General features: G+C 44.7%; 1 protein-coding gene across 1 annotated transcript in view; it reads right to left on the bottom strand.

Moving 5' to 3' along the window:
• The window catches only part of ADAMTS2 (ADAM metallopeptidase with thrombospondin type 1 motif 2), a 1,719,397-nt gene that overhangs the window by 1,023,434 nt on the left and 669,261 nt on the right, over positions 1-26,702 (bottom strand). Inside the window, exon 4 of the mRNA XM_086931466.1 lies at positions 4,208-4,410. Coding sequence (XP_086787592.1) covers positions 4,208-4,410 — 203 coding nt within the window. The remainder of the gene's footprint in view (positions 1-4,207; positions 4,411-26,702) is intronic.

Here is a 26,702-nt window from a genome sequence, read left to right as displayed (position 1 = left end):
ACTCAAGTGGCCTACCCGTGATTGTCCCCTCATCTTCAGTGAAGCACTGTCTGATGTGCATACTGATGGTGTCATTAAATGGTGCATCAAGCAACGCTTCCATGTGCAGTCTCCACATAGACGTTTGATCAGTTTTCCTTCCCTGCATAACTACCATCTTGCAAGGATTGTGGTTGAAGAGAGTGTGACCTCAATAAGTATCAGTTACTTTTTGTCCGGGCGCCTCATTACAGTGAATTAAATATAGTCTTGTGCGTAGGTGGTGAACAAGGGAATACAATGAATATCCTCTAGTTTCTGGGTGCATGATTCTCCATGCATCCAGCAGTTGTCTGCTTTCCATCCATTTCTGAAAGTGTTGTGCTACCCTGATACCCAGTGTACCCGGCAGTGGAGGGGTAGATCTATTCAGATTGGTGTTATGTACACAGTTGAAGTCCCCACCCCAAAGGAACAGGACCGCAGGTTGTGAACCGACACTGTCCATGAATGCAAAGTGATTACTGTTCAGAGCGTAAATCAGGACCATTGGGTCCCTGTCAATCATCCCCTCTATCATTACATACCTGTCCTCAGGATCAATACATCTGTGCTACAGCACGAAAGGGACACTTGGGGAGATCAATATTAAAGCGCCTCTCTGATATGCCAGATAAAATGTTCCTAGCAGCTGACCTCTCCATCTCTTAGCCAATTTCTAGAGTTCTTTCCCACTCAAGTGCATTTCCTGCAGATAGGCAATGTGTATTTGCCCATGTTTCAAGTACATATGTATATACTATATTCGTCCTAGGATTTGTCATCCCCTGTATGTTCCGTGCTATTTTATTGCACAATTTCCCCGGGTTCAGGCATATGTTTTTTATGTAAGTGTCCCATTAGTGCATACCCCCTGTTTGAACTAAGTGTGAGAGCTTGTGCATGACCAGCATACACCGCAGCTACAGTTTTGACGCAAGCCCCTCTAAAAAACATCCCTAACTCCTATACCCAGGCTAAGGAAAGAACATAAGCCTTGCCAATGAAAGTCAAAAGTTGCAATAGGAAACATACTTGCCCATTTTGAAAATCCATTCCTATGATGAATTTTGCGGGGCGTGAAACAAACAGTTAGGAATGGATACAAAAATGGGTAATGAACTTGAACGGGCTAGGCACCTTCTGACCTTATAATGTGGGTGAAAACCAAGACCTCTGCATCCCCGTACCCTGACATCCTTCCTAATACTACCATTAAGGAGATCCTGTGGTGACTCCATTACTTTCATTGTTTTGCTCTTTACATGTGCCTTAAGCTTCTCAAAATGGGTGTCTGTTTAAGTTGTTCTTTGGTGACTGTTTGTTATGTATCATGGTCTTGTAGGTTTCGATGGTAAAAACGTCTAAATGTACATGGGGTTTTTACTGAACATTGCTTCTGTTGTTCATGAAATGTATGCAAGTGCAGACCATTATGATACATGAGTACCCCCTATTCTATGGTACGTTTAGCTTAGGTTATGGAAAAGAGGTAATAGGGCTACTGCTGTAAAGACATCCTAAAAATGCTACAAGTATTTCTGTTATTCTGTCTTTCAATAAATAACATTCATTCTAACTCTCTTGATCATTTTCATAATATTTACCATTCATAGTGAGAGCACTAGAATAGAAATGTAATTGTAGTAAATTTTGAAAATATACCCCTAGTTTCCTAGTGTTCTTGAGAGTGCCTATTCATGATTAGAAAGGCTTGCAGTCCACTAATTATTCCTGTGAAGTCTCACAGGTCTAATGATTGTTAACTAAAGTGCACCTTACTCAGGTAATATTCAGTGGGTTGCTGGGGATTGCAGTCCACCGAGTTCACTGTCTTATGCTGGTACATTAGTGCAAGACGGTTTAGAAAACTCGTTCCTGGGCCTTGTTCTGGAGAATTCCAGATAACGCATCAGTGACAAGTTATAGTACACAAATGATTACAATACAATTAATATTTATTGGATCGAATTCCAGAAGAAATCCAAACAGATTCCTAAAATGATTGGAAATTTTAAATTCCATTAACGATAGGGAGCAGCACGTTGTCTATCAATGTTTAATATATACATCAAAAGTCCTATACATCGTTTTTATGAGGAAGATGATTTTTAAGGTTGCAGCACTTTATGGACAATATAAATTGGACTTGAGTTCCCTAAGTGTAGAATAAGGATCAACGGTGTTTAACCTCCTATTCGCGTTTTTTTATTAGGACGCTCTGAGCAAGTTAAATAAGTTGTTTTGGTGTAATGGTTTTAAAAGACTGAACGTTTGAATCAATAAACTAAACAACAATAACATTATTAATTCAATAAATATGTTAATATATACATTCTGAAGACATGTTTCAATTAAAAGAAAAGTAGTGGGATTGAGGTGATACTCTGCTATACACCATCACATGAATACTCTTAAATGTTTGCTGAGCAACCCTTCTGTTTTTACAGTCCATGCCATGACTCAGGTGTGTTCTTGTTATGCGTCTGCTACTGCACATACTACATACGTGGAACAGAGACAAAATAATCAACTGCTTGTGGGTAAAATCATAACAGATGGTGAGCTGGTCAGATGAATACAAACCATACATAAGCAGGGAGAAACTGCGTCAACCCACACGGAAATGTACAAACTATACTGACACACAACAGGGCCAGGAAGGAAACCATCACACTCTATCGCATTGTGCTGCAAGAGTCCAAAATAGATCTTTCCCTTGTAATAGAGCTATGGGAATAAGGCATGAACAGACTATTAACAGCTAAGAAATGGGCTACGATCATAAACTATTCCTCAGAATTTTGAGAAATACGAGATTGAAATGAACTCAACATAAACTCCTCCCAGAGCACATCTTCCATGCTGCAGCTACACGGGATATCTGCAGCCACCGCTCGTGAATGCCAGAGATACGTAGGCGCGGATGCTGAGAGAATTCACAGGGTTTGGAACTGTCCAAGACCCACACAGCACTGGGAGGCAGTTAAGAACACGGGGTCAGAGGTCACGGGCTGAGATCACACTCAGTCATTTGAGGATAACATTCCAGGCTTGTAAAAGAGATCCAGCCCAGCAAAACTAGAACACAGCTCTGCAGACCTGCCAAGGCTATCAGCCAAACGGCACACAGCCATGACTTCCAAGTCAACACATTCTGGATGAGAGAATTGATACAAATGTATGGAGCAGAGGTTGACACACTCACAGCTCTACAGACACAATCTGACGGTCAGACTGGAGCCCTGGTTTGAGATGAAGTGATAATATTAAAGAATACAAATGATGTCAGACCCCCTGATTAAAGAGTAAATAGGTCTACATAGCATAACAGCAAGCACCTGGATGAAAGAGGCGCACCCCCCCATAAACCAATACATAAATGCACCATATATTGTTACTAAAAAATGTAAATTGATACTTGTATAGCGCACTACTCACCCGCAAGGGTCTCAAGGCGCTTGTACGAATACCGCTGTGGAACCCATCCTGGTTTTCCCTGTGAGGCGTCCACTCCTGGGCACCCCCAAGGTGGAGGCCAGGCATTCTTAGCGTTGTGGGGGCCGTTGTGGAGATTAAGCAAGCTATTGCCCAGAGTTGCAGAGTGGGACTCCATGATTGGAATAGGCACCGAGGCGAGAATTATCAGGTCTGTGGAATTTTGAGCCTAAGACCCGCCGAGGCGGGGAATTGAACCCTAGTCTCGGGCTAGACCACTGCATCAGGGTCTGCCGGTCTAACCATTGAGCCACACTTCTCCACAGACCCTAGTTACCCTCCGACAATAGGTACCCAATAGGCAAGCAGGGAGCCCATAGTAATTTCATTATACCTTTAGCCGTCAGACCCATCCACCACATAGGTATAATACGGAATGCTCGCTGGAACGCGTGGACTCCTCTCAATGCACAAGGAACATAATACCTGCTTCACCCATTGGTGTCTTGAAAAGAATATACATCTTTATGGTGCAAATGCCATGGCTGTTTGCATTAGTTTTGTTTTGTTGCAGTTAATATGTGCATGGAGCATACTGTAATAAGAAACTCCGAATATTCTTGCATAAGAAATGTATGTGATACCGAATGAAAATTAATAAAGACTTTTAAAAAACACAGCCTGCTATATTCTATTCTCTGTCAAACAGGTTATAGTGAGAATTTCCACACTAACTGTGACTAAGACTTACTATGTTCATCAGCGTCAAGAGGTATTTTTGTACATGCTCCTTGCCGTGGAATTGCACAACTGAGTCATCTACTCCAAGAAGAACCTCAATGTTGAAGTCATCGTCTGCCCCGTGGCGCTTGCGCCTGCTTCTTCTGCCCTTCATTTGTTCATCCATGACTCCAAACATGCTGTCCATTAGATCCAGGTTACTGAGGCTGGGCTCTACAATGTAACAAAAACAACGAGTTAACACATCTGGGGTATTTGATTTGTGGAAACACAAGGGCTGAATTCTACAGTATTATATTCTTTGAGCATAGCAATTGCGTTTATGGCAACATATTGTGCCGGCTAATCATACACACCTCAAATCTTTGATTGCCCAAATTGTATGCATGTGTGAATTCCAAATTGTGGTCGTAAGAGTAAAACATTCGAAAAGAGCACCTCCATGAGCAAAATAATGTTACCCTTACATAGTCTTGTCTACCTACCCACATGAAATATGGGGGAGTTACCGTCCCTTTTCCACAGCTTGACGACATTTCCTCCTGTCTTTTCAAGCAGAAATATTTTGTGCAGGTCCAGGCTAGTAAATTACCTACAAGTACATACCGACAAGTATACAAGCTTGTGGTGTTTGCTACTCCTGTGGGATGCCTACATTCTGGTCTCATCTCACACCTCAACGAATGCAAAAAATACACCACATTGACTCATTTTCCATGTTCTTAAATTCACTTTGCAAGATTAAAATTCTGCATATCATGAACAATGATATGAGAGATTTTCCTCCTCACAGAGAGCCCTAAAAGGAGCTCAGGGTCTCAAAATCCTTTGAGAAGTGGGACCTCATTATTTTTGTACCTGTCAAACCAAGGAAGCACAGTGACTTTGGAGACAGCCGAGCTTCTAATTATGGTTTATTGCACTGTCATCTCATACCCGCATAAGTAGCTTCTGTCTTTAAATGGTGCATAACAAGCTAAAATCCATTCTATGAATATTTCACTCCCACTGTTCCTCGGAAATATTAGCAAACAAAGCCATCGCCAAACAAAATATTATTTGTATAATTAGATTTCACATGATTAGTTGTGATATTACTAATACACCATTGTATGAGTGGTAAAAATAAATTGCCAATCAAACAGTGTCAATGCTTCTCCAAACATTAACACTTAGATGCTCTTTTTGCACGATTAACGCACAATTAGTGTCACTGCTAAAGAATGAATTAAAAAAATCACATCTCTTGGAGGCGCATTAACAATACTGGACCATGTAAGATCTAGTTCATTAAGCCAATCAGACCAGAGGCCAAGCCATGCGTTCATCCATCAGGAACTACAGCTGAAGGGCATGTGCAGCAGAGGTTGGACACCTAGGGAGAGATTGGTGCAGGCAACTCTTGGATTAAGTATATGCAGCTCTCCTCCTTGGCAAAGGTTCCTCTTGTGTCCACTCGTGATCTAAGGTTCTGGGATTTAAGGTATACTACCTTCACCTCATTTTTTTTGTTCTCTTTGTGCAAGGTTCTCTGAGCCCAGTCCAAACCAGTTCTGTCCTCACTGGCGCAGTGTGACCACAGGGGGTGGAGACAGCATTGTGCAAGGGAGACAGCCCTATTTAGGTGCAAAGAAACATCTCCCACTACTACTCTAAATGCAGCTAAGCCCCATTCAGCTCAGCTCTGAGTCATCCTGAAAGGGCCAGGCACACCTCCAGTGCCTACAGTGAATGCACACCCCCAGCCCCTGTCCCTCCAAAATCAGACAGTCAATCCAAAAACAGGCAGAGGCACACTGAATGGTTAAACAAGAAAATGCCTACCTTCTAAAAGTGGCATTTCCAACACACAATCAAAAAAACATCTTTTCTAAAAGATGTGATATTAAATTCTGACTCAGTTCAGAGAGCCTGAACTTTATTTCTCTATTTTGTCCCAATGGGAATTTATATTTGTAAGATGTTACAAAGTACCTCCCATGCTATCCAATGGGACAGATAGCCTTTCAATAGTGAAAAACAAAATTGTCATTATTTCACTATCAGGGCATGTCACACACACCAGTACATGCCCTGCCTTTTACATACACTGCCCCCTGCCCATGGGAGTACCATAAGGGTGCCTTAAATGTAAGAAAAGAGAAGATTAGGGCCTGGCGAGTGGGTGACCTTGCCAGGTCGGCATGGCAGTGTAAAAACTGCGCACAGACACTGTAATGGCAGGTCTGAGATAGGATACCTTTTCAGGGCTACTCATGTGGGTGGCACAATCAGTGCTGCGGGCCCACTAGTAGCATTTCATTTACAGGCCCTGGCACACTCAGTGCACTTTACCAGGGACTTACCAGTTTATCAAATATACCAATCAGGGAGAATCAATTATAGTACTAATTTATATAGGGAGCACTTGCACCTTGACACTGATCAGCAGTGGCTAAGTGTTCAAAGCATCTAAGCCAGCAAAAAACGAAATTCAGCACAGCATCTAAAATACAGGACGCAGAGACACAAATTCATGTGAAACCATGCCAAAGATGCTAAGTCTAACAGTATACCATCAAGGAAATGTTGCAGTGAAGTTATGGGTAGCTTTGCTTATAACATCACAAAACATGTTAAAAAACTCAAAAATTCACAAAAAATCCCACAGCTACGTGCAATTATGGCCACACATCGAAACCATTATTACCACAGTACAGCAAAATTGAAATGAGAAAAACACTGTTTAGTGCCTAACACGTCAGAACATGGGAACAATTTTTCTAATAGTAATGAGGCTTCTTCAGTCTAAATTCTCTGCACCTCATTAATTTAACCACGTGCATCCAGGTTTTGGTAAAATACTCTTTTTCTTTAAAGCAAATACCTGTTAAAAAAAGTCATGGTATAAACCATATATATCCAGATATTAATATGATATATATAATGTTTGTTGTGTCTGAAAAATAACTTGTGCTGTTTGAAATCAAATCCTTGGATAATCGTATCAAAATGAATCCTCCTGTAGAAGATATGAAAGGTCAGTACATATATGTATGCCCTCATTTGGCCGAGAGAAAAGTGATTTATTTCACAAGATCTCACGATAAATTTCTATTTTCCATTGAGTGAAAGGGACGATGACTTCCATCTTCCAAAGTCATGATATTCCATAGGAAGATTCATTTTGATACGATTATCCAATGATTTGGTTTCAAACAGGGCCAGGTATTTTTCAGACACAACAAACATCTGGAACTAGATGACAAATTAAAGCCCTAATGGAGTCCTTATAGGACAAAACACGTTGGCTGGGCTGAACATGGGCAAGTATCTACAAAAGTAATACAAATATATCAAGAAGTTTGTCATCATAAACCACGTGGCTCCTGTGCATGGTTAATGACAATTCCCGCTGATTTGGGCTGGACTGATTAAAGATATTGTGGTTATTAAAGTGTGATGCTTTGATGCCATAAATGATGGAAATATTTGATAAGGAAAACATCTGATTATTATGATATAATACTTACTTTTAAGAAAATGATATGCTTAGATAACAGACGTTCCTGTGCTGACTTTTTCATTAGGCTTTTTTGTGGTGATTCTTTGGCAATAGGATCACAACCAGTTGAGCGTCTTTACATATATTAAAAAAAAAAGAAAAGTACTAGTGCGACGGTCTGGTAGCCTTATTGCCTTTTTTCACTTTTGTATAAACTGTCAGCAAAACAATGAATATATTTGGTGTAATATTCATACATGCCAGTGAAGGGCATTTATTGGTCTTTGTTGACAGGAGCAGGTGCATCAGCAATGGCATCAAGCAGATTGGGTTTGTGGAGCATTTCTTTGTCAGAAATTATGTTTCCCGCATATTCTACTTGATGTGTCCTAAAGACACACTTGTCTTTCTTAAAGTCAATTCATTTTCCTTAAAAATGTGTAAATCACTCCTCAAAGCCTTCTAAAGCTTAACTTCATTCAAAATACAAGAATGTTATCTTGAAAGGCAGTTACGCCTTTAACCTTGTCAAAAAACTGGTGCAGGAAACACTGAAAGAGAGATGCTGCTAGAGTTAGTCCGAACAGCATCCGTTTAAAGCGGTATGTGCCCTCAGGAGGTATGAAAGCCATGAGATCACATGACCCCTCTTCCAACTTAATCTGGTGGTAATCACTCTTTAGATCAAAAACCACAAGGTTGACTCAATTGGTTCAATCACGTTATCCAATCATAGTTTTTCCAAAATTACATTAACTACTTGTCTAACTAAAAGGGTAATCTTTCTCACCATATGCTTAACAGGAATGGAATTAGGTTCGAGTTTAATTACATGATGAGACCTTTTATTTTGTATCTATCTACCCAGTTTATTCTTATCTTTAAATTATTCTAACATAGTCATTGAAAAATTTCCTGTGTCAACTATATACATAGAAGCAATGGAACATTGGTCATACTTCAATCCAAGAGCTTTGAGATGTTGCTGACCTAAAATGTTATGACAATTTGTTGCCACATATACCTTGTCATAAGTAGTGCGGTCTTTAAAAGTAGTTTCTGGTCAAAAGATGCCACCGACCACAACTTGATTAATTTGGCGTACTCTGGGCATTATATTACTCATCTTCAGTTTCTTCACCGGTCATTTTCTCAAATACACTTTTCTATCAGTAACTGTAATAGGTGAGCCTGAAACAAGCATACATTCAACTTTTGTCTAGTGAATAATGACCGCACACATAGGTTTGTAATCACCCTTAGAGTTAACAATAGGGACCAAATTGTCCATGTTTTCTTCTATTTCATCTACCTCTTCCACTATGCGCATTTTCATTCCCTGCTTATTTCCTACAAATCCTTACAAAGTGTCTCTTCATACCACTAACGAAACACTCTTTTTCCAAAGCATGGCAGAGTTTTATGCTTCATTGCTGGTGATCTTAACCACAATTGGTATAGACACCCTTAGTTCTTAAGTTTGAAATATTTATCCAAGCCATCCACCAGGGCCGGACTGGTAACCAAAACCGGCCCCGGCAAAGTGCTCGGCCGGTTCCCCCCTCCCCACTCGGGGGGGTTGGAGGTGCTGCAGAGCTCTTTGCCGGTTTTCGGCCGATTTTGGTACATGGCCAATTTTACAGCTATGCTGCAAAAGCGGCCCTGTAACAAAAACAGCCCCCAGGGGCCCAAAACCGGCCTCCACCTGTGCGGCGCACCGGGGGATTGCCCGGTGCCCGCTATGGCCAGTCCGGGCCTGCCACCCACTACTTTTCCTAGTGACTGCAAATCCAAATCCGCATTTATCTTTTGGCATCATATTGCATGCAGTGGAGATGTGTGGCTCAATGGTTAGAGGCGGCAGACCCGGAAGCTGAGATCGGCCCGGGACCAGGGATTGATTCCCAACGCGGCAGGGTCTTGGGTCAAAATGTCCGCGGGCTTGATAATTCTCGCCTCTGTGCCTACTCTAACCTTGGGCTTCACTCTGTAACTCTGGGCAATAGCTTGCTAAATTTTCACAACGGCACCTTCAACGCTGGGGATGCCTGGTCTCACCTTGGGGGTGCCCATAAGGGACCATCTCACAGGGAAAGCCAGGACGGGTTCCCCAGCGGTATACAGCGCCGGGACGCCCCGGTGTGGGCAGCTGTGCGCTTTACAAGTATACCACATTTACATTTACATTTAAAATTAGCAAACACAAGGAGATGATGGGCAGAGCGCTGAAACTTTTCAGACACTCACCCCCTATCACAGATCTGGGTTGAATCCATTGTCATTCTTAGCTCACTTCGCCACCCCAGTTCAGACACAGCTATATGCAAATCAGTCTTGACCCTGTGCCTCATGGGAACAGTCCAGCCCGAACTGCCAAGCCAGGTCTACCCTATACCGGAAACAAGCATCATGGGGCCGGTTTCTGGGTAACACCTTTCATCAGCCAGGCTAGCTTGAATCCAGTGGCAAAGTGAGCAAGTGACAATGTGTTATCAGCAAAGAACGGCGCATGGCGCAAATGTGAAAAGATATGAACAGTGAATATGGTGGTTCAAGTCAATAATTCACAATCTTATTGGATAATTGATAACAATTTCTGTTGAACCATGAAAGGGGTGCACCATCAGTTGCGCTGATAACACATTGTCACTTTCGTCGCCATCCTTTGTGTCACGTACACAATCGAGCACCAAGTCCAATTAGGGTTGTTCACAGAATTGTTTGCCTACCGTGCTGTCACAACTATATTTCTCCCTTTCATAATTTGTACCCAAATATATGATGCCATGTGCACATTTAAAAAAAACCACTGAGAGTCTCCTTTTCTTTCATGTAATGTATTGTACACACGTACCTAACTGTCCTGCCAAATGATACCAGTTGAGATATTATTGCTTTCTTCACGTACCTACTCAAATCTCAACGTGGTTTATGGGTTTTACTCCTGTTGTCTAATACAACATTCTCCCTCCCACAACACAAGGTAGTCACAATTTACTTATCCAGTCTGGCAACTGCCTCTTCATAGACATCCTCATCATCTCCTTCCAGAACACAGGGAGGTAAGTGGTCAAAAATAGTCTTTCCTTCACCTCCCAAACAATGGAAGAGTACTGTAAACTTCCTCTCGTCAGTAAACTCTTTGCCATCAATTATAGTTATATAATTGCTGAAAGTTCTAAACCAGTGTTTTCTTTTTTCCCTTGGTTCACCAAGTGAATTAAAAAAATAAGATAGCAAGGCCAAATTATGTATTTTTCCACACATACTTAATAGACAATACAAAGTAAAATACATATACAACCTGTTATAATAGCACAGCAGACTGGACCTTGGTGCATCCATTTAATCCTAATACAACAGCATTTTTAAATAAAATGGCCACTGAGTTGGTAGTGAGGCTTGGAATGCAAACTCTCGGGACATGCTGGTAGGCATGCACAAAATAAGCTGGATTTGAGTTCCACACCAGGCCTGTCAGCCAGCGCACCAGCTGCCTCAATTCGGATAATAAGTCAGCTGGCCAGTAAGAGATGTGGGAAAGAGAAAGCAGCTTATATCCTCTGCTATCGTGGACACTTTGCCTCCGACACCAACTGAAAAGATCAATTGCACTAGGCCATCGACTCATCAAGCGTACAAATGAACAGAAGGCTGAATGCAACCTTGTTCCCCCTGCTTTACCATGCTAGATACTGTACTCGCTACCGCTGTGGTACCTCCTTTGTGGCTAGTATGCTGGTACGCTTGAAGTATTTCGGGGTTCCCAAGGCCTACACGCTCCAGAGATTACCCACTTACACACAAGAACTGTTGGCACGGAAACTGTAAAATGCAAAGAACAAGTTTATTAAGACCCCATGGGGTGGTGGTACACTCAAACAGCACCCTTCGGTAATGCAAGAGGTATCACCCCGAACACCGGTGTGACCCCGTTTATATACAATTTTGGGGCAATAAAAGATAGGCGGCATAAGTTTAAGACACAGTTTTAGAGACATATATGGTCATGTTTTGGAACACTGCCAGCTCATTGGTGGGTTTCAAACCCGTTGGTCAGTTAGCGGCACATTCCTGAGGGTTTACGGGTCAGTAAGAACTGCGCATGTGTGGCTTGACCAGTACTAAAAATAGCCTGTTGCTGGGCAGATGAGAGTGGTCAGTGGAACGGACAAAGGACTAAAGGGCACGTCGGCCACGAGGCCGCTCATGGTCTAAGATGGCCGCTGTAACATTCAAAATGGCGTTTATCGTATATAGCCAAGTTAAGGAGGACAACGTGTAGGTTCAGCTAGTCGCTAATCCAAACGGGCCAATTACGACAGACGACCCTTTTAGCGTTTAGCTGAATCTACCTCATAATGAACATACTCTGGATGTTCGTCCTCGATGTCTATTAACATAATTTGTGTCACCTCTTTGTGTAGCATTATTTTGTCATGGGCAAGAGCCCGCCTCGATGGTAAGCAGGCTGATAAACACATTGAACATAAAGCAGGGCCACATTGGATACACAAACATATAAAGAACATTGCTCCCACAAGTATGCAGAGAATTGTCAACAGTTTCCAGCCCCAAGTTGCAACCATGGACCAGAACCATCCAGAAAGTGTCCAAATTCCATTGTCCGGGTGTATTTCGGCAGCTATTTTATGCAGCTTGGAAATCGCATCATACACAGATGGAGAATTATCAGGCACGTAAACACAACAGCTGCTTCCGATGATTCTACATGCCCCCCCACGATCAGCCAAAACAACATCCAGCACCATCCTGTTTTGGAGGGTGACAATTCTGGAAATCTGCAGTTCTTCGGTAATATTCCCCAGGGCAATAGCAGTGTCATTCGCAACAGCCTCGACAACGCGAGTCAGCCGTCTGATTTTCCGGCTGTTCAATGCAGCCCCCACAAAGGAGAATAGTCCCAGATTGAAATCCACATACTGTTGTAATGCAGTGTCCGTTTGATCAATGTCCTCTAAAGCAACAGTTCGCTTAACTCTGTTCAAAACAAAATCGTGGTACAGAGTATAGTCGTTATGATACATCGGAGGGGCAATGAATACAGGAGGTAGCACAAACGATACATAGCATGGGCCCAACCACCCCACCGGAAGCTGATGGTACCCCTTCGTTCCACAGATGAAGTAGGTGTTTCGAGATGCAACAAATGAAATGCCATTCGGGCTATCAAACGTGAGAGTAATATTACATTCACTTTTCCCCACTGCAATCGTGCCCTTGTTTCGGATACATAAATCGGCTTTTGTGGCAATGACATTTATGACATGAGCACTGGATACATTCACATTCCGTTGATTGCTATATATTCGTGGAGCAGATACATTATCAGGCCTGTATTCTTCCCACTCAAAACGTGTACCCTCCACCCGGGGAAACCCATCCTTGTCATGGGAACATACTTTATTCAAACGGAAAAGCACCCCCCCTTTGGTTGGCCATCTCAAAGTAAAGAGGAGGGTGTACCAAGCATTGCATGACCCATTGTGCGAAAACGGGAGTGGAATAAGTGGGGTGCCCCCTCTCTTCTGGTGCCCAGGCAACATTCCACACACCCAGCAGTTAGAGGTATTGGTCATGTTATGCGTGTGGTGAAGAATCTGAATGAAGCTGTTATTTAAATACGTTTGGCGATGGCGTTCTTCATGGAATGGCAATGTAAAATGGAAATGTTCAGACGGTGCCGGGGTAGTCGGCAGCAAATGTTCTCGTACAGGCACCACAAGTTCGACTACCCAGGCCATAACAGCTATCACCACAATAGTTAGAACAAAGAGAAAGGCACCCAATATTTTCTTGTCACGGGATGCCGTTGATGCCATAGTTCAAGAAAGTCTGTGCAAAGTCTCAAGTGACACAAATTGTTCACAAGTTTTCACAAATAGTCTCAGATACACGTACGTGTATACCTAAAAAAGAAAAATGCGGTGCTGAACTCCGAGGTAGCCGTTGTTTTCTTCTCCGGGCCAAGACGGGTGTCGCTACTCTGGCAGAACTGATCCCCCCCCCTTGGAATTCCCGGTTTCCGTTTCACAAACCTGGAGCGGTTACCAACCAGTCATAAAAAGGACAAAAAAAATCTTCTTATCGCGGACGTAGATTGTAGCGCTCTCTTCCAGTAGCAGATTGGTCCGGGAAGGCTCCCTCCACTTCGGCCGACGTCACAGCTGGGCTCTTTTCTTTCTCCAAGATCTCCTTATAATCAGTCAGCGCAACAGGAGTCACCAGATCCGGAGAGACTCGGCGACAATGTGTCGAATGCACCCACTGCTTCCTGTTGGTCACTCGTACGGCGGTGCGGGTCGCCAGAAGGACCTGCTCGGGGCCCTTCCACCTGGGCTCCAGACTGCTTGCTCTTTCAAACGAACGGATCATCACATGATACCCAGGACGAAGATCGTGGCCCTCTCCAGCAGAGTTGTCAGGGAGCGCTTCTCGAACCTGTTGGTGAATAGAGAGCAAATCATTTGTTAATCGTGCCAAATAATCATTCATCATAACACAAGGCACATCATGTATTAATCGCGGCTTGGGCACCCCCCAGATATTCATGGGGCGGCCAAACACCACCTCATAGGGCGTAAGGCCAGTTCGTGAGTGGGGTACTGATCTAAGAGAGAGCAGTGCTAGCGGCAATGCATCTGGCCACTTCAACGATGTAGACGCCACGATTTTGGCCAGCTTAAGCTTCAAGGTGGCATTGTACCGCTCGACCAAACCTGCTGACTGAGGGTGGAATACAGCGTGGAACTTTTGCTGAATCCCTAACCCCTTCAGTACATATTCCACAATCTTTCCAACAAAATGGGGCCCATTATCGCTCCACAGAAATTTGCAAACTCCAAAGCGAGGAAAGAACTCCTTAAGCAACACCTTAGCTGTTGTCAAAGCTGTATTGTCTTTCGTGGGGTAGGCCTCAACCCATTTGCTAAAAGCACACACCACCACTAGGACGTACTTCAGGTTGTTGCAGCGCTCGAGTTGGATGTAATCCATTTGAAGCACTTCAAACGGTGCTGAAGGTGGAACGAACCCTCCTTTCGGAGTATGGGTCCCCTTCCCAGGATTGTGTTGCAAGCATACCAGGCAGGTCTGCACTACTCTCTTTGCAGTATTCGCAATCTCAGAATGTTCCCAAACTCGTGTTAAAAGCCGGGTGATTGCAAGAGCTCCGACATGGGCCAGTCCATGAGTCATCTGGACCATCGCCTGTAAGTAAGCCGCAGGCAATTTCCACTTCTCCATGTCTTTGCTTCTCCAACAACCTTCGTCATCTAGCACCCCATCTGCTGCCCAAGCCGCAAGCTCAGATTCTGTAGCTGATCTTTGAATATCCCGTATCTCTGCTCTAGCATCACTCCATCTCTCGGCCTGTGATTGTACCACGTACATAGGGGAGCTAGTTCGGGACATAGCCGTCTGCCTTGCTATGCTGTCTGCAAAGGCATTTCCTTGACCCACTTTATCCGTGATCTTTTTATGGGCACTGCACTTCACTATTGCTACTTTCTTGGGGCAAAGCAACGCGTTTAGGAGATCACGCACTATCTCTCCGTGCATAATGTGCTCTCCGTGTGATGTCAGAAACCCACGTTCCCTCCAGAGAAGTCCGAAATCATGGGCCACTCCGAAGGCATACCAGCTGTCTGTGTATATGTTCACACATAGGCCAGCACTCAATTCGCAGGCTCTTGTTAAAGCTATCAGCTCTGCTGCCTGAGCCGATTTTTGTGGTATTCTAGCTGTTTCAACCACCGTCTTAAGAGTCGTGATCGCATATGCTGCGGAAGTCGTACCATCTGGCAGCCTCAAACACGATCCATCAACCCACAGTTCCCCATCCACATCTGGAAGTGGCACATCCTGTAAGTCAACACGACCCTTTGTCTGTTCCTCAGTCAGGAAAACACAATCATGATGTTTTTCTTCCTGACCCTCCTCGGCCGGGTAGGGCAATAAAGTCGCGGGGTTCAAAGTAGCGCATCTTTTCAATGTTATGTGTGGCGCTAAAAGTGTCAGCTCATATCCTGTAAGTCGTGCACTCGTGAGGTATTGGGTCTTTGTTTGGTTTAACAGGGCATCTACTGCGTGAGGAACTAACACCAACAGTTTGTGTGATAACACTATGCCCTCACTCTGTCGTATGGCTACTGCTGTTGCCGCTACCGCTCGAAAACACCCAGGCAACCCTCGTGCTACAGGATCCAAAATGACAGAGAAGTATGCACATGGTCTCTGCTTATCCCCGTGTAACTGCACTAACACTGACAACGCGCACCCGTCATTCTCATGCACGTACAATGTGAAAAGTTTTGTGTAGTCTGGTGTTCCTAACACGGGTGCAGAACAAAGGGCCTGTCTCAACTGTTCGAAGGCTTTCTGACATTCGTCTGTCCACTCAAGAGGCATCGGTGTAGTTTTGGACAATAATGCTAGCAGAGGTTTTATGATATGTGAGAAACCCATAATCCATTGTCTACAAAAAGATGTCAACCCTATAAAAGCACGCACATCTCTCTGCGTGCGGGGGACTGGTGTGTCTAAGATTGCTTGAATTCGATCAGATGTTAATGCCCTCCCCTCCTTAGACAACAGATGACCTAGGTAGGTCACCTGGGGTCTACAGTATTGAAGCTTTTTCTTGGAGACCTTGTGATTGTTTTGTGCCAAAAAGGAAAGCAACGCAAGCGTACTCTGTTCACATTGTGCATAGGAGTCGGCGGCAAGCAGAAGGTCATCCACGTACTGGATGAGCACAACGCCAGACTGCAATTCGAAGGAATCTAGTTGTCGTTTCAAAGCCTGGCTGTAGATGCTAGGGCTCTCAGTATATCCTTGGGGAACTCGACAAAATCTATATGATTTATTATTGAGCGTAAAACCAAACAGATATCTACTATCTGGATGGACAGGGATAGAAAAGAACGCATTCTTTAGGTCGATAACAGTGAAAATGGTGGCCGTCGGAGGAACCAATGTAAGCAAGGTCGTAATATCGGACACCACTGGGTATTGAGGAATAACAATTTTATTTATTTCACGCAAATCAATAATAAATCGATAGATCTTGCCATCTGAGTCTCTCTTAAGAATTGGTAGAATAGGGCTGTTACAGACATTATAAGGGACCTCCTCCACTACCCCTGCAGAAATCAAATCCTGGACAATGTGTGTTAGTGCAATTTCGCCTTCCTTCGAGATCTTATACTGTGGTACTCGTGGTAGGGGGGCCCCCTCCTTAACAGTAATGTGTATTGGTGGAATGCGCATCTCTCCCACATCCGTATCTGATGTCGCCCACAACGTGTGCGGCAGAGAAGCCAAAGCGGGAATATCTAAAATGACACAAAATCTGTCAGGGTCAGGGCAATCATCAGGGTCAGGGTAGTTGTCATTCAGAATAACCCGCACTCCCTCTGGAGCGCAGCGTATTGTTGCTCGAAAATATTTAAGCAAGTCAATGCCCAAGATATTATCTGGGGTATGGGGCGATAACAAAAATTGGCCAAAACTAAAGTACTTGTCAATGCATAGCGCAAGGGGCTTGGACAATGGGCTGGGGGAGGGTGTGCCATCAAACCCTACACACGTAATCATTTCGCCAGACAGGGGAGCCCTCGGAACCAAGTTTTTCGACAGAGCGCTACGAGTAGCTCCTGTGTCGACTAGAAACTGATCAGTAGAACCCAAAATACCCGCTGTTACATATGGACCTTGCTGATCTACTGGCACTTCAACTGATTCCTTACCCCATCCTACGCAATCCTATGCATGCACATAATCCTGATGTTCCACATTCTCTCCTTCCAAAATCTGATATTGATTCCGTCTATCAAACGTATTTCGTTCGTCCTGGCCACGGCCCCTCTCCTCAACCTGTCTACGATCACCTCCTCCACCTCTCATTCCAGTATAACCTCCTCTTGACCTTCCACTACCTCGCCCACGCTGGCTACGCTGTTCACGAAGTACCGGACAATCGTCGGCCCAATGCCCAAACTCCTTACAATAAGCACACTGATCCTCCGCAATGTCCGTACGACCGTACGATGCGTTACCTCCACCTCGTCTACCTCTCTCATTCCCTCTACCCTGTGTTCCCCGAACCTGCGCCAACATCACCTTCGTTTTCAATTCCTTCGTCTTTTTCTCTACACTTTCTTTAGCCTCCACTTCCTGCCGCTCATAATACTGAGCCATAGTTAACAAAGACGCAGGGGTCGCCGTGGCCCAGGAACTTTCACTCGACTTCAATCGCTTTGCAATCTCTGGTAGGAGATTAGCCACATACTTATCTACAAACAAATGCCGACCCGTATCATCTGTTAAAGATTGACCACTGTAATCATGAAAGGCCTCCTCGAAGCGCGTAAAGAAATCGGAAACCGTTTCATCGGGTTTCTGCTTGCACGACGTTAACATAGTCCAATCAATCTTTTTGGCGGGAACAAGCGTTTTTAATTTACGCAAAATAGCCGCCGGGAGTTCTAGGATTAGCTGACAAGGCTTGCATGCTGGTGCCCTATCTAAATCTGCAGCATTTATTTCTTTCCATGTCCCTCCCAATATTGTCTCATCATTATTTTTACGAATCTGCCGCCACATATCAGGGGGTAATATCAACCCAAAAAACAAATCTATATCTACAAGAGTCATCACACAAGACGATATAGCCCCCTCTACCCCCTCATAGAATGCCGCTGGGTTCTTTCGGAGATCGGGTAAAGAATTTTTCAGTGCCATAACATCTGCCCTATTCCATGGCGTATATACCCAATTGTACACAAAATACCCTTTCGCATCCTTCGACAACTTATCATCATCCGTACCTTCCCCTTTTGGTGGAACATACAAAGGCGCGGCTTCACGCATAGGCATAACATGCAACGCAGAACTCTTATCTGAACCACGAAGAGAACACTCCTTAGCCGCCTCATCATTCCCCGGCTCAGACTCCTTTTGCCTCCGTTTCCGTTCCTGTCGCAAATGGGTTGTCTCATCCCGCAGCGCGATCAAATGCTTGAACAGGTCATCAACATCTGTAAGATCAAAATCACCTTTAGCCAAATTCTCACGATACACCGACAAAACTTTAGGCTCTAACGTATCAGAAAACTCACGATATGCGCTTACAACTTCATCCGCTAGGCTGGACAAAAAATACATTAATTCAAGATCCGACCACCCCGTTTTCTCTGATATCAATTGATCCTGAGTAACACTATGCTTATTCACTTTGCGAGCCCAACTACGTAAATGAGCGGACCTCTCCGCAGTAAACCTGAGAGCCGATACACCCTTCTTGCCCAACTTATCCCGTCCGTCATCATCAGAATCCACAGCTGGAGCCGTCGGCGTAACGTACGGAGGCGGTGACCGATCTAACAAAGAGAAATCATCAATTTCATTATTAAGGACAGGATAAAGTGGTCGGCGAATAGGAAATTGACCAGTCGTTAGCAATTTACGCTCCCGTTCCTCCCTTTCTTTCTTCTCCTGAGCCTCCTTCTCCTCCAGCTGTAAAGCCTTATCCCGAGCAGCCTTGCGCTGCTCTTTGTCCGCCAAGGCAACCTCACGCTTCATTCGTTCACGCGCCGCTTTCTCCCACATTCGCACACAATCAAACATGTTTTGTCTAGACCTGCGTTGAAACATACATTGCTCTACAAATTGGATTTTACTCAAATCGTACGACCCGTGTAGGGGCCATTGCAATTCGGGATCGGCCTTAGTGTACTTATGCCATAATTTACCGTACATAATAGGGGGGAGGCCAAACTTAATATACATCTCCCTATTTGGTGTTCCCTCTGGGGGAGCCGGCTGTGATTCCGCTAACCTAATTGAGGTACCATCTCCTAAACAACACATTCCCCGGAGTGTGCTAAAAACAGGCATGTTCAAAGAGTATCACGAAAGCGTGACACCGGACCAAATGGCACTTACAGTTCTTCTCACGATTGTGCCGCTCAAAGGAAAAAAACAAAGTTAGAGAAACATCTCTACATGCCTGCCTATGTGAAGTGCACTACACATATAAGTTCAAAGATCACAAATTCAAAATGTTAGCTAACTCAAATCAAAGTTTATAGAATTCGGCAAGCGTCCTCACCGATCACAAAGCACAGATTTTCAGTAAGCGTCCAAAGACTACCTTACCGAACACAATTCATAGGACTTCAGTAAGCGTCCGAAGACTACCTTACCGAACACAAAGCTTACCAAATACTCAACTGTCCAGGTTCCAACTGCCAAGGTCTTGTAAGCCAAATCAGCCAAACGGCACTCTCTCAGTGATGCGGACACTTCGAAAACTCAGTCGGAGACCGGCGCCACCTGGAAGGTCAGATCGGAAGGAAAGGAAAAAACGCCGTGGCAGCCAAGACTCGGGTCACTCGTGGCAGCGCGCGCCCATGGCGGATTTCCAAGCCTTCGTCACGACCTCTCCTTCGGGCATCCGAGTCGCCGATGAGTCCCTTCGTGGTCGCCAATTGAAGTATTTCGGGGTTCCCAAGGCCTACACGCTCCAGAGATTACCCACTTACACACAAGAACTGTTGGCACGGAAACTGTAAAATGCAAAGAACAAGTTTATTAAGACCCCATGGGGTGGTGGTACACTCAAACAGCACCCTTCGGTAATGCAAGAGGTATCACCCCGAACACCGGTGTGACCCCGTTTATATACAATTTTGGGGCAATAAAAGATAGGCGGCATAAGTTTAAGACACAGTTTTAGAGACATATATGGTCATGTTTTGGAACACTGCCAGCTCATTGGTGGGTTTCAAACCCGTTGGTCAGTTAGCGGCACATTCCTGAGGGTTTACGGGTCAGTAAGAACTGCGCATGTGTGGCTTGACCAGTACTAAAAATAGCCTGTTGCTGGGCAGATGAGAGTGGTCAGTGGAACGGACAAAGGACTAAAGGGCACGTCGGCCACGAGGCCGCTCATGGTCTAAGATGGCCGCTGTAACATTCAAAATGGCGTTTATCGTATATAGCCAAGTTAAGGAGGACAACGTGTAGGTTCAGCTAGTCGCTAATCCAAACGGGCCAATTACGACACGCTTGTTGACTCATAAGTGGAGCAAGCGGTCCTCCGGAACCTAGCAGCCAGTCATGAAGGATACACCTACCGCCCTCTCTTTATTATTTGAGGATTTTTTTCAAATTAATAATAATTTGTCTCATATCTTTACAGTCTGGGTAGACTGTAAGGCAACTTCAGGGGATGGGTGATTGCTTATAAGTCAAAAGTACCTATAGCGATAAGGCCGTGGCTCTAGCAGGTAAACAATTGAATGAGCACGGTACAACAAAAGATGATAAAATGCTCTCAAAAGTTCACCAGAGCTTTAGAGATTTTTTTATGGCAGAAGAAATATATAATGAGAAGATCATCCAACAGAAGACATATAAGGAGAATCAGCAGATTGGTAAACTCTTGGATTGTGCTCTAGGATAAGAAAAAGAAAAACATAATACATTTAGGGCCATATGTAGGAACGTCTTTTGCGATCCCAAACACTGAGAATCGCAGAATCTAGGGTGTATGCGATCGCATAAGAGACTGTTTTGATGTAGGAAAGCTTTGCGCCTTGCAAAAATGAGAATCGCAAATTTAGCAATTACCATTTTTGCGTAACAAGGAATCTGCAAAAACTATTGCAAATTCGCAGTGTGCGGCTCAGTATTTGCTCAAATCGCAAATAATGATCTTGCAAAATGCGAATTTAAAAATTGAGATGTAGCCAAAATTTGCAAATTGTGATTTTACGAAATTCGCATATTCGCACTTCTGAATTACCATCAACTCTAAACAGGTGGTAACCAGGTGCAACCTATTTAAACAGGCCCACAATGCCACTTGGACTTCCCACCATGGCTGGCCTGTATTTGATAGCCAGGAGGCTGCATATCTGATATGCTGCACAGAGAAGGAGACGCCAAGAAAGGATCTACAGAGCACGCATCACCCTCTTCCAGCGGGCCCAGTAGGACATCCATGTGCACTACAGGCTACACCCAGACAGCATCCTGGAGCTGACACCCATACTTGAACACCCCACATACAGGGCACACACCATTCCTACTCGCATACAGGTTTTGTGCTCACTGCAACTCCTAGCATCAGGGAGTTTTCAGGGAGTGATAGCCACAGCAGGAGGGGTCTCTCAGAGTGCACTATCACACTTTTTCCATGCTTTCCTTGATGCTATGGTTCAGAGGATGCATCACCATATCCAATTCCCTAGCACACAGCAGGCCCTAGATCAGACCAAGCAAGAATTCTACCAAATAGCCCAATTTCCCCACGTCATTGACTGCGTAGATGGGACCCATGTTGCACTGTCACCCCTTCACAGAATGATTATGTTTTTAGAAAATCATATCATTCCCTGACCATCCAGGTAGTGTGCAATGCTAAACATGTTATCACAGATATTGTGGCTTGTGGTTCTGTGAAAACAGGACTCGTTACGTAAGGTTATGGTTCCGTCACGATTTCGGTGATGTCAGACCGTATTTAGTGAATGCGGCTAATGTGGAGTGAATTTGTCACGTTAGCTAGCGAGTTTACCATGTATTTGGAGATTTCGTCTTGAACATGGGTTCCATTTTCGTTAAGCTTCCATTTTGTCTTGCCATCACGCAGGCCGACGAGTGTGGTCGAATGAACCAAGCGGCCTGGCCTTCATGTGTTGGTATACATTAAAAGGGTCTTTCTTGACTACGAGGTGAATTGCAAGGATCTCATTCCTTCACCTGAAACTGACCCTGCCGAGTCAATTTCCCTGGTTTAATCGTTGCCTGAGATTGCCAATCATTGTTCAGGATATCGTTAACTTTTAGCCTCCTTACACATGCCTCATCTTGTTAACTATCAGACATTGTTTCTTTTCCTATGTTCTATATTACATGCATTGTGCTTTTCAATTATGGGTTTATCCTGCTTGTGGAGATTGAATTTAGGGCAGTCCCAATGATTAACTTTGGGTTGGGATGTTGCAAACTGAGTTTTTCGTCATGTGATACTTTGTTTGAGAATGTACCTCATTGGTTAACTTTTTGCGCAGTGGGAGTGTATGCTTGTAAATGTGAATATTGTGTATAAAAGGAGATGTCTTGCTCTATGAATTTGAGCAGTCTCCTGAAATACTTCCATGCTGTATTTCTTGGATCACTGTTACTGGCTGCAGCTAATAAACTTGGTCTCTGACGCCACCCAGAAGTATTCCGTGTCTCTGTAAACCAAGACAGGTGAATCCGAAGACTTTGGGCATGCCCCTGGCGCCGCTGGGTTCTAAAAGCCTGGTTCTTCAGGTGGCGCCCAACGGGGGGCGACTTCAGCGGTACCGGTCCAAGCCCGAAGATTGTGAGGAGCTTCGTGAGGAAATTCTGGAAGAGGGCCCCCACTTCATCGTCCCCGGCATGTCGAATGTGGACTGAAGGTTTTTGCTGCCAGGCTTCCCCTTTCCGACGGCTACGAAGGACTGCTGCCCTGACTGTAGCCCTGTCTTGGACCCTTTTGTGATGATTTGTAGAGCGAGACGATAGACGGTCTTCTGGTGGCGTGACAAGACATTTTGGTGAAGTATAAGTGGGTCGCTCCCACGACTTGGTTTTGTTTCTTGGGTTCTTTGATATGGTTTTTGCAAATACCAAAGCTGAGGGGCTCGTACATTTGCAAGTATATCGTGTTAGATAACCCCTTGAAGTTTGAAGCTAGATTAGTGAGCGAAGATGCCTGGTCTTAGCAAACTTAGGAATTTGTTTAGTTGTAGTTGCAACAGGGATTCCCGATTGGAGGACTCGTGTCCGATACCTCCGGTTGGAACTCCGACTTATGAGCTCTATTCAAAGCATGGAGTGGGTCCCATTACGTATAATGAAGTATGGGTCCGCTATACACGTAAAGATGGTGTTTTAAAATGGCCACAACATGGTAGTTTCGAATCAAATGTTTTAGATAATTTGGAAGTTGCGCTATTTAGGAAGAAAGCCCGGCCAGCAATGTTTGACTCTTTCCGCCTCTGGCGTAAGGAAACCAAACAGCAAGAAATTAAGCAAGCTAAAAGAGATAGGAAAGATAAGAATATGTCGATAATGCAAGCTGCTAGGCAGTTTAAGGAAGATGAAGAAGATCGTGCGATTGAGGTGTCAGATAGACAACATTGCATGGCCATTGATAAGTGTTTTATGGCTTTGCCACCTCTTGTCCCGAAGGTGACTAAGGACCCTGAAAAGGATCCTTTGATGTCGCATCTGTTGAGTTCACCACCCCCTTATGTGCAGAGTGCTACGGCACCTCCGCAACCCCCAGTTGTGCAACCCCCATTTGTTCAACCTCCTGCTGTGGTTCAGCTACCCGTTCTTCCACAGTTGGTTCTCTCCCCTCTGGCGCAGCCTTCTCTAGGGCCGCCAGCTTGGCCTCAAACTCCTTTGCCTTCTACTCCTTTGCCTTTGACTTCTTTTTCTACTGACCCTATGTCTTTGTCTCCTCAGAACACTTTGTCTCCTGTCCTCATGTCGACTTCTTCTCCTTCTGCTCGACAACGAATGACTGAGACTGTCACTAGCCTTTTGTCTCCTCTTTTTGGGTCACTAAATATGACCCCAGTTTCTGTACGGAAACAAATGCGTAGTCAGCTCCCGAGTTCTGAGGAGCGGGCAGTGTTAGATCTCCTGGCTCGTAGATGGGTTTTGAATGCTTCTAGGTATGATTTGCAAGTGGTTATGGATGTTTTCCTACAGTGGGAAGCACCAAAGCAAAGGTATGTTTTCGATGTGTACTTTCCTTCGTGAAGAGTGGGACGATGCTAAATTTTGTCCGATTCCATCGGAGTTACTTAATGTTCAGTCCGACTTTGCTAAAGGGACAATAGTGGGTCCCGATGTTGAAGAAGCGGTAGAGACGCTTCTTGCGTTTAGGTGAAGACTTACTTCGATCAGTAAGATACCGCAGCACAGGAAATAGGAGATTTTTAAGGGTTTCCTACCCTTTTGGGGTTCTATGGCCAATAGCAGGAATATACGACAGCTTACGAGAGTGGTTGAGGCCACTATAAATGAGACTGCAGGTGCTCTCAGCAATATTACGGGGGAGCTACAGGCTGATCGTGTTATGACATTGCAGAACCGTGTTGCGTTAGATGTCATACTTGCAGATCATGGAGGGGTATGCAAATTGATCCAATCTAGTTGCTGTATTTACATACCAGATAATGCCCCGACAGTGTATCAAGCCATTTCCAGATTGCATAAGGTTTCGGAGTCTATTCATGTAGATGAAGGAAACTGGTCGTTGATTGGATGGTTTTGGGGACTGTTGTCTAAATGGGGATGGAAAGTTCTGATTTTCCTTGGTAGGGCTCTAGCTATTCTCTTCTCTTGTTGTCTTTGTATCCAGTGTGCTCCCACCGTTTGTGGTCTTTGTGCTGCCACGTGTGTGCGGAGACCTGTCTCGAGAGAAGTAGAGAGTAATAGGATGATGCTCCAGCAACACCTTGATGGTCTGATGATGATAGACCTAGATTCAGATTAACGTGAGTTTAGGTTATTGCCTACGTAATGGCAAAAGGAGGGTCTGTGGTTCTGTGAAAACGGCCTCGTTATGTAAGATTATGGTTCCGTCATGATTTCGGTGATGTCGGACCGTATTTAGCGAATGCGGCTAATGTGGAGTGAATTCGTCACGTTAGCTAGCGAGTTTACCATGTATTTGGAGATTTCGTCTTGAACATGGGTTCCATTTTGTTTAAGCCTCCATTTTGTCTTGCCATCACGCAGGCCGACGAGTGTGGTCGAATGAAAGAAGCGGCCTGGCCTTCATGTGTTGGTATACATTAACAGGGTCTTTCTTGACTCCGATGTGAATATGGTATGTGTTGCATCACACATAGCGATGAATACATACTGCCTATTCACATTTTAAGTGCACGCCCTGTTGCCCCTCGTTCAGGCTGCACACTGACCTCACTGGAGTCTTCCCCTGCTCTCCCCTGGCGCCCACTCCGGCGTCTATCTGCAGGAAGTGGTGAAGTGATGTTGCTCCTGCTAGACTGTTCGTCCATATCCAATGTGCCCAGTGTCCCTATGCCACCTGTGGGAACTGCTCACATCTGGTCCACGGCATGTGTGCCCTGCACCAGGCCCCTACCCACATCCTGGCAGCAGTGGGCTATTTCATGCTGCATACTAACACATCTCCTGGTCAGCAGGGATATGGCGGTGGACTGGCGGTTCACAGCTCTAGTGTTCAGGTCCATCCGGGTGTGTAGACAGTGTTTCTCCCTGCACCTGGCTACCTTGTCTCTCCTTATCTCCCTGCACAGTCCTTCCAATGCACCTGTCATGGAACTGACACTGAGCCGCAACTCATACATGTTGTGATTATGTGCTGCAAGTTGGTGCTGTATTGACCTTATGCCTTTCACTTGCAGGAGCTGTGCTTTTAACAAGTTGCCCTCGAGGCCAGAGAACACTGTCTTCTTCAGAAGGAGAATTGCTGGTGGAGGGCCGTGCCCTGCGTCTTGACCCACTCCCATTTGAAGTTTGAACAGTGTGTGCTGCCTTGCATTTTGCCTAGGGACTGCCTGTGCCTCCTCAGCTGTATCTGTGGACTCTGCCTCCATCAATGGCAGTGGTGAGACTATGATGCGCCGTCTGCCTGGCGCAGGGTCTGTCTGTCTTGCTGCGCCCTGCTCCCCTGCCCTGCCACGTCCACATTTGCTGGTGTCTCCACCCCTTCTGCCACGGTTTCCTGTGGTGTCGGTGGTGCTGTAAATTTAAATGCACACATTAATTGTGTGTCATGTTTAACTTTTGTTATGCATTAAAGTTTGCAAATATCTAACCACATTACTACTACTTGTCTGTTTTACACATTCCAAGTATGAATCATCTCTATTTCCCCTTGCTGTGTTTCACAGGGCCAGGTATCAGTGCATGGGACTACATATCCCATAATGCAATTCTGGGTGTGCTTGTGGACATG

The sequence above is a fragment of the Lissotriton vulgaris genome, chromosome 7 (assembly GCF_964263255.1).
Source record: "Lissotriton vulgaris chromosome 7, aLisVul1.2, whole genome shotgun sequence".
NCBI lineage: Eukaryota > Metazoa > Chordata > Amphibia > Caudata > Salamandridae > Lissotriton > Lissotriton vulgaris.
The sequence above is the reverse complement of the archived record's forward strand: the minus strand, read 5'-3'. Positions and strand labels throughout refer to the sequence as shown.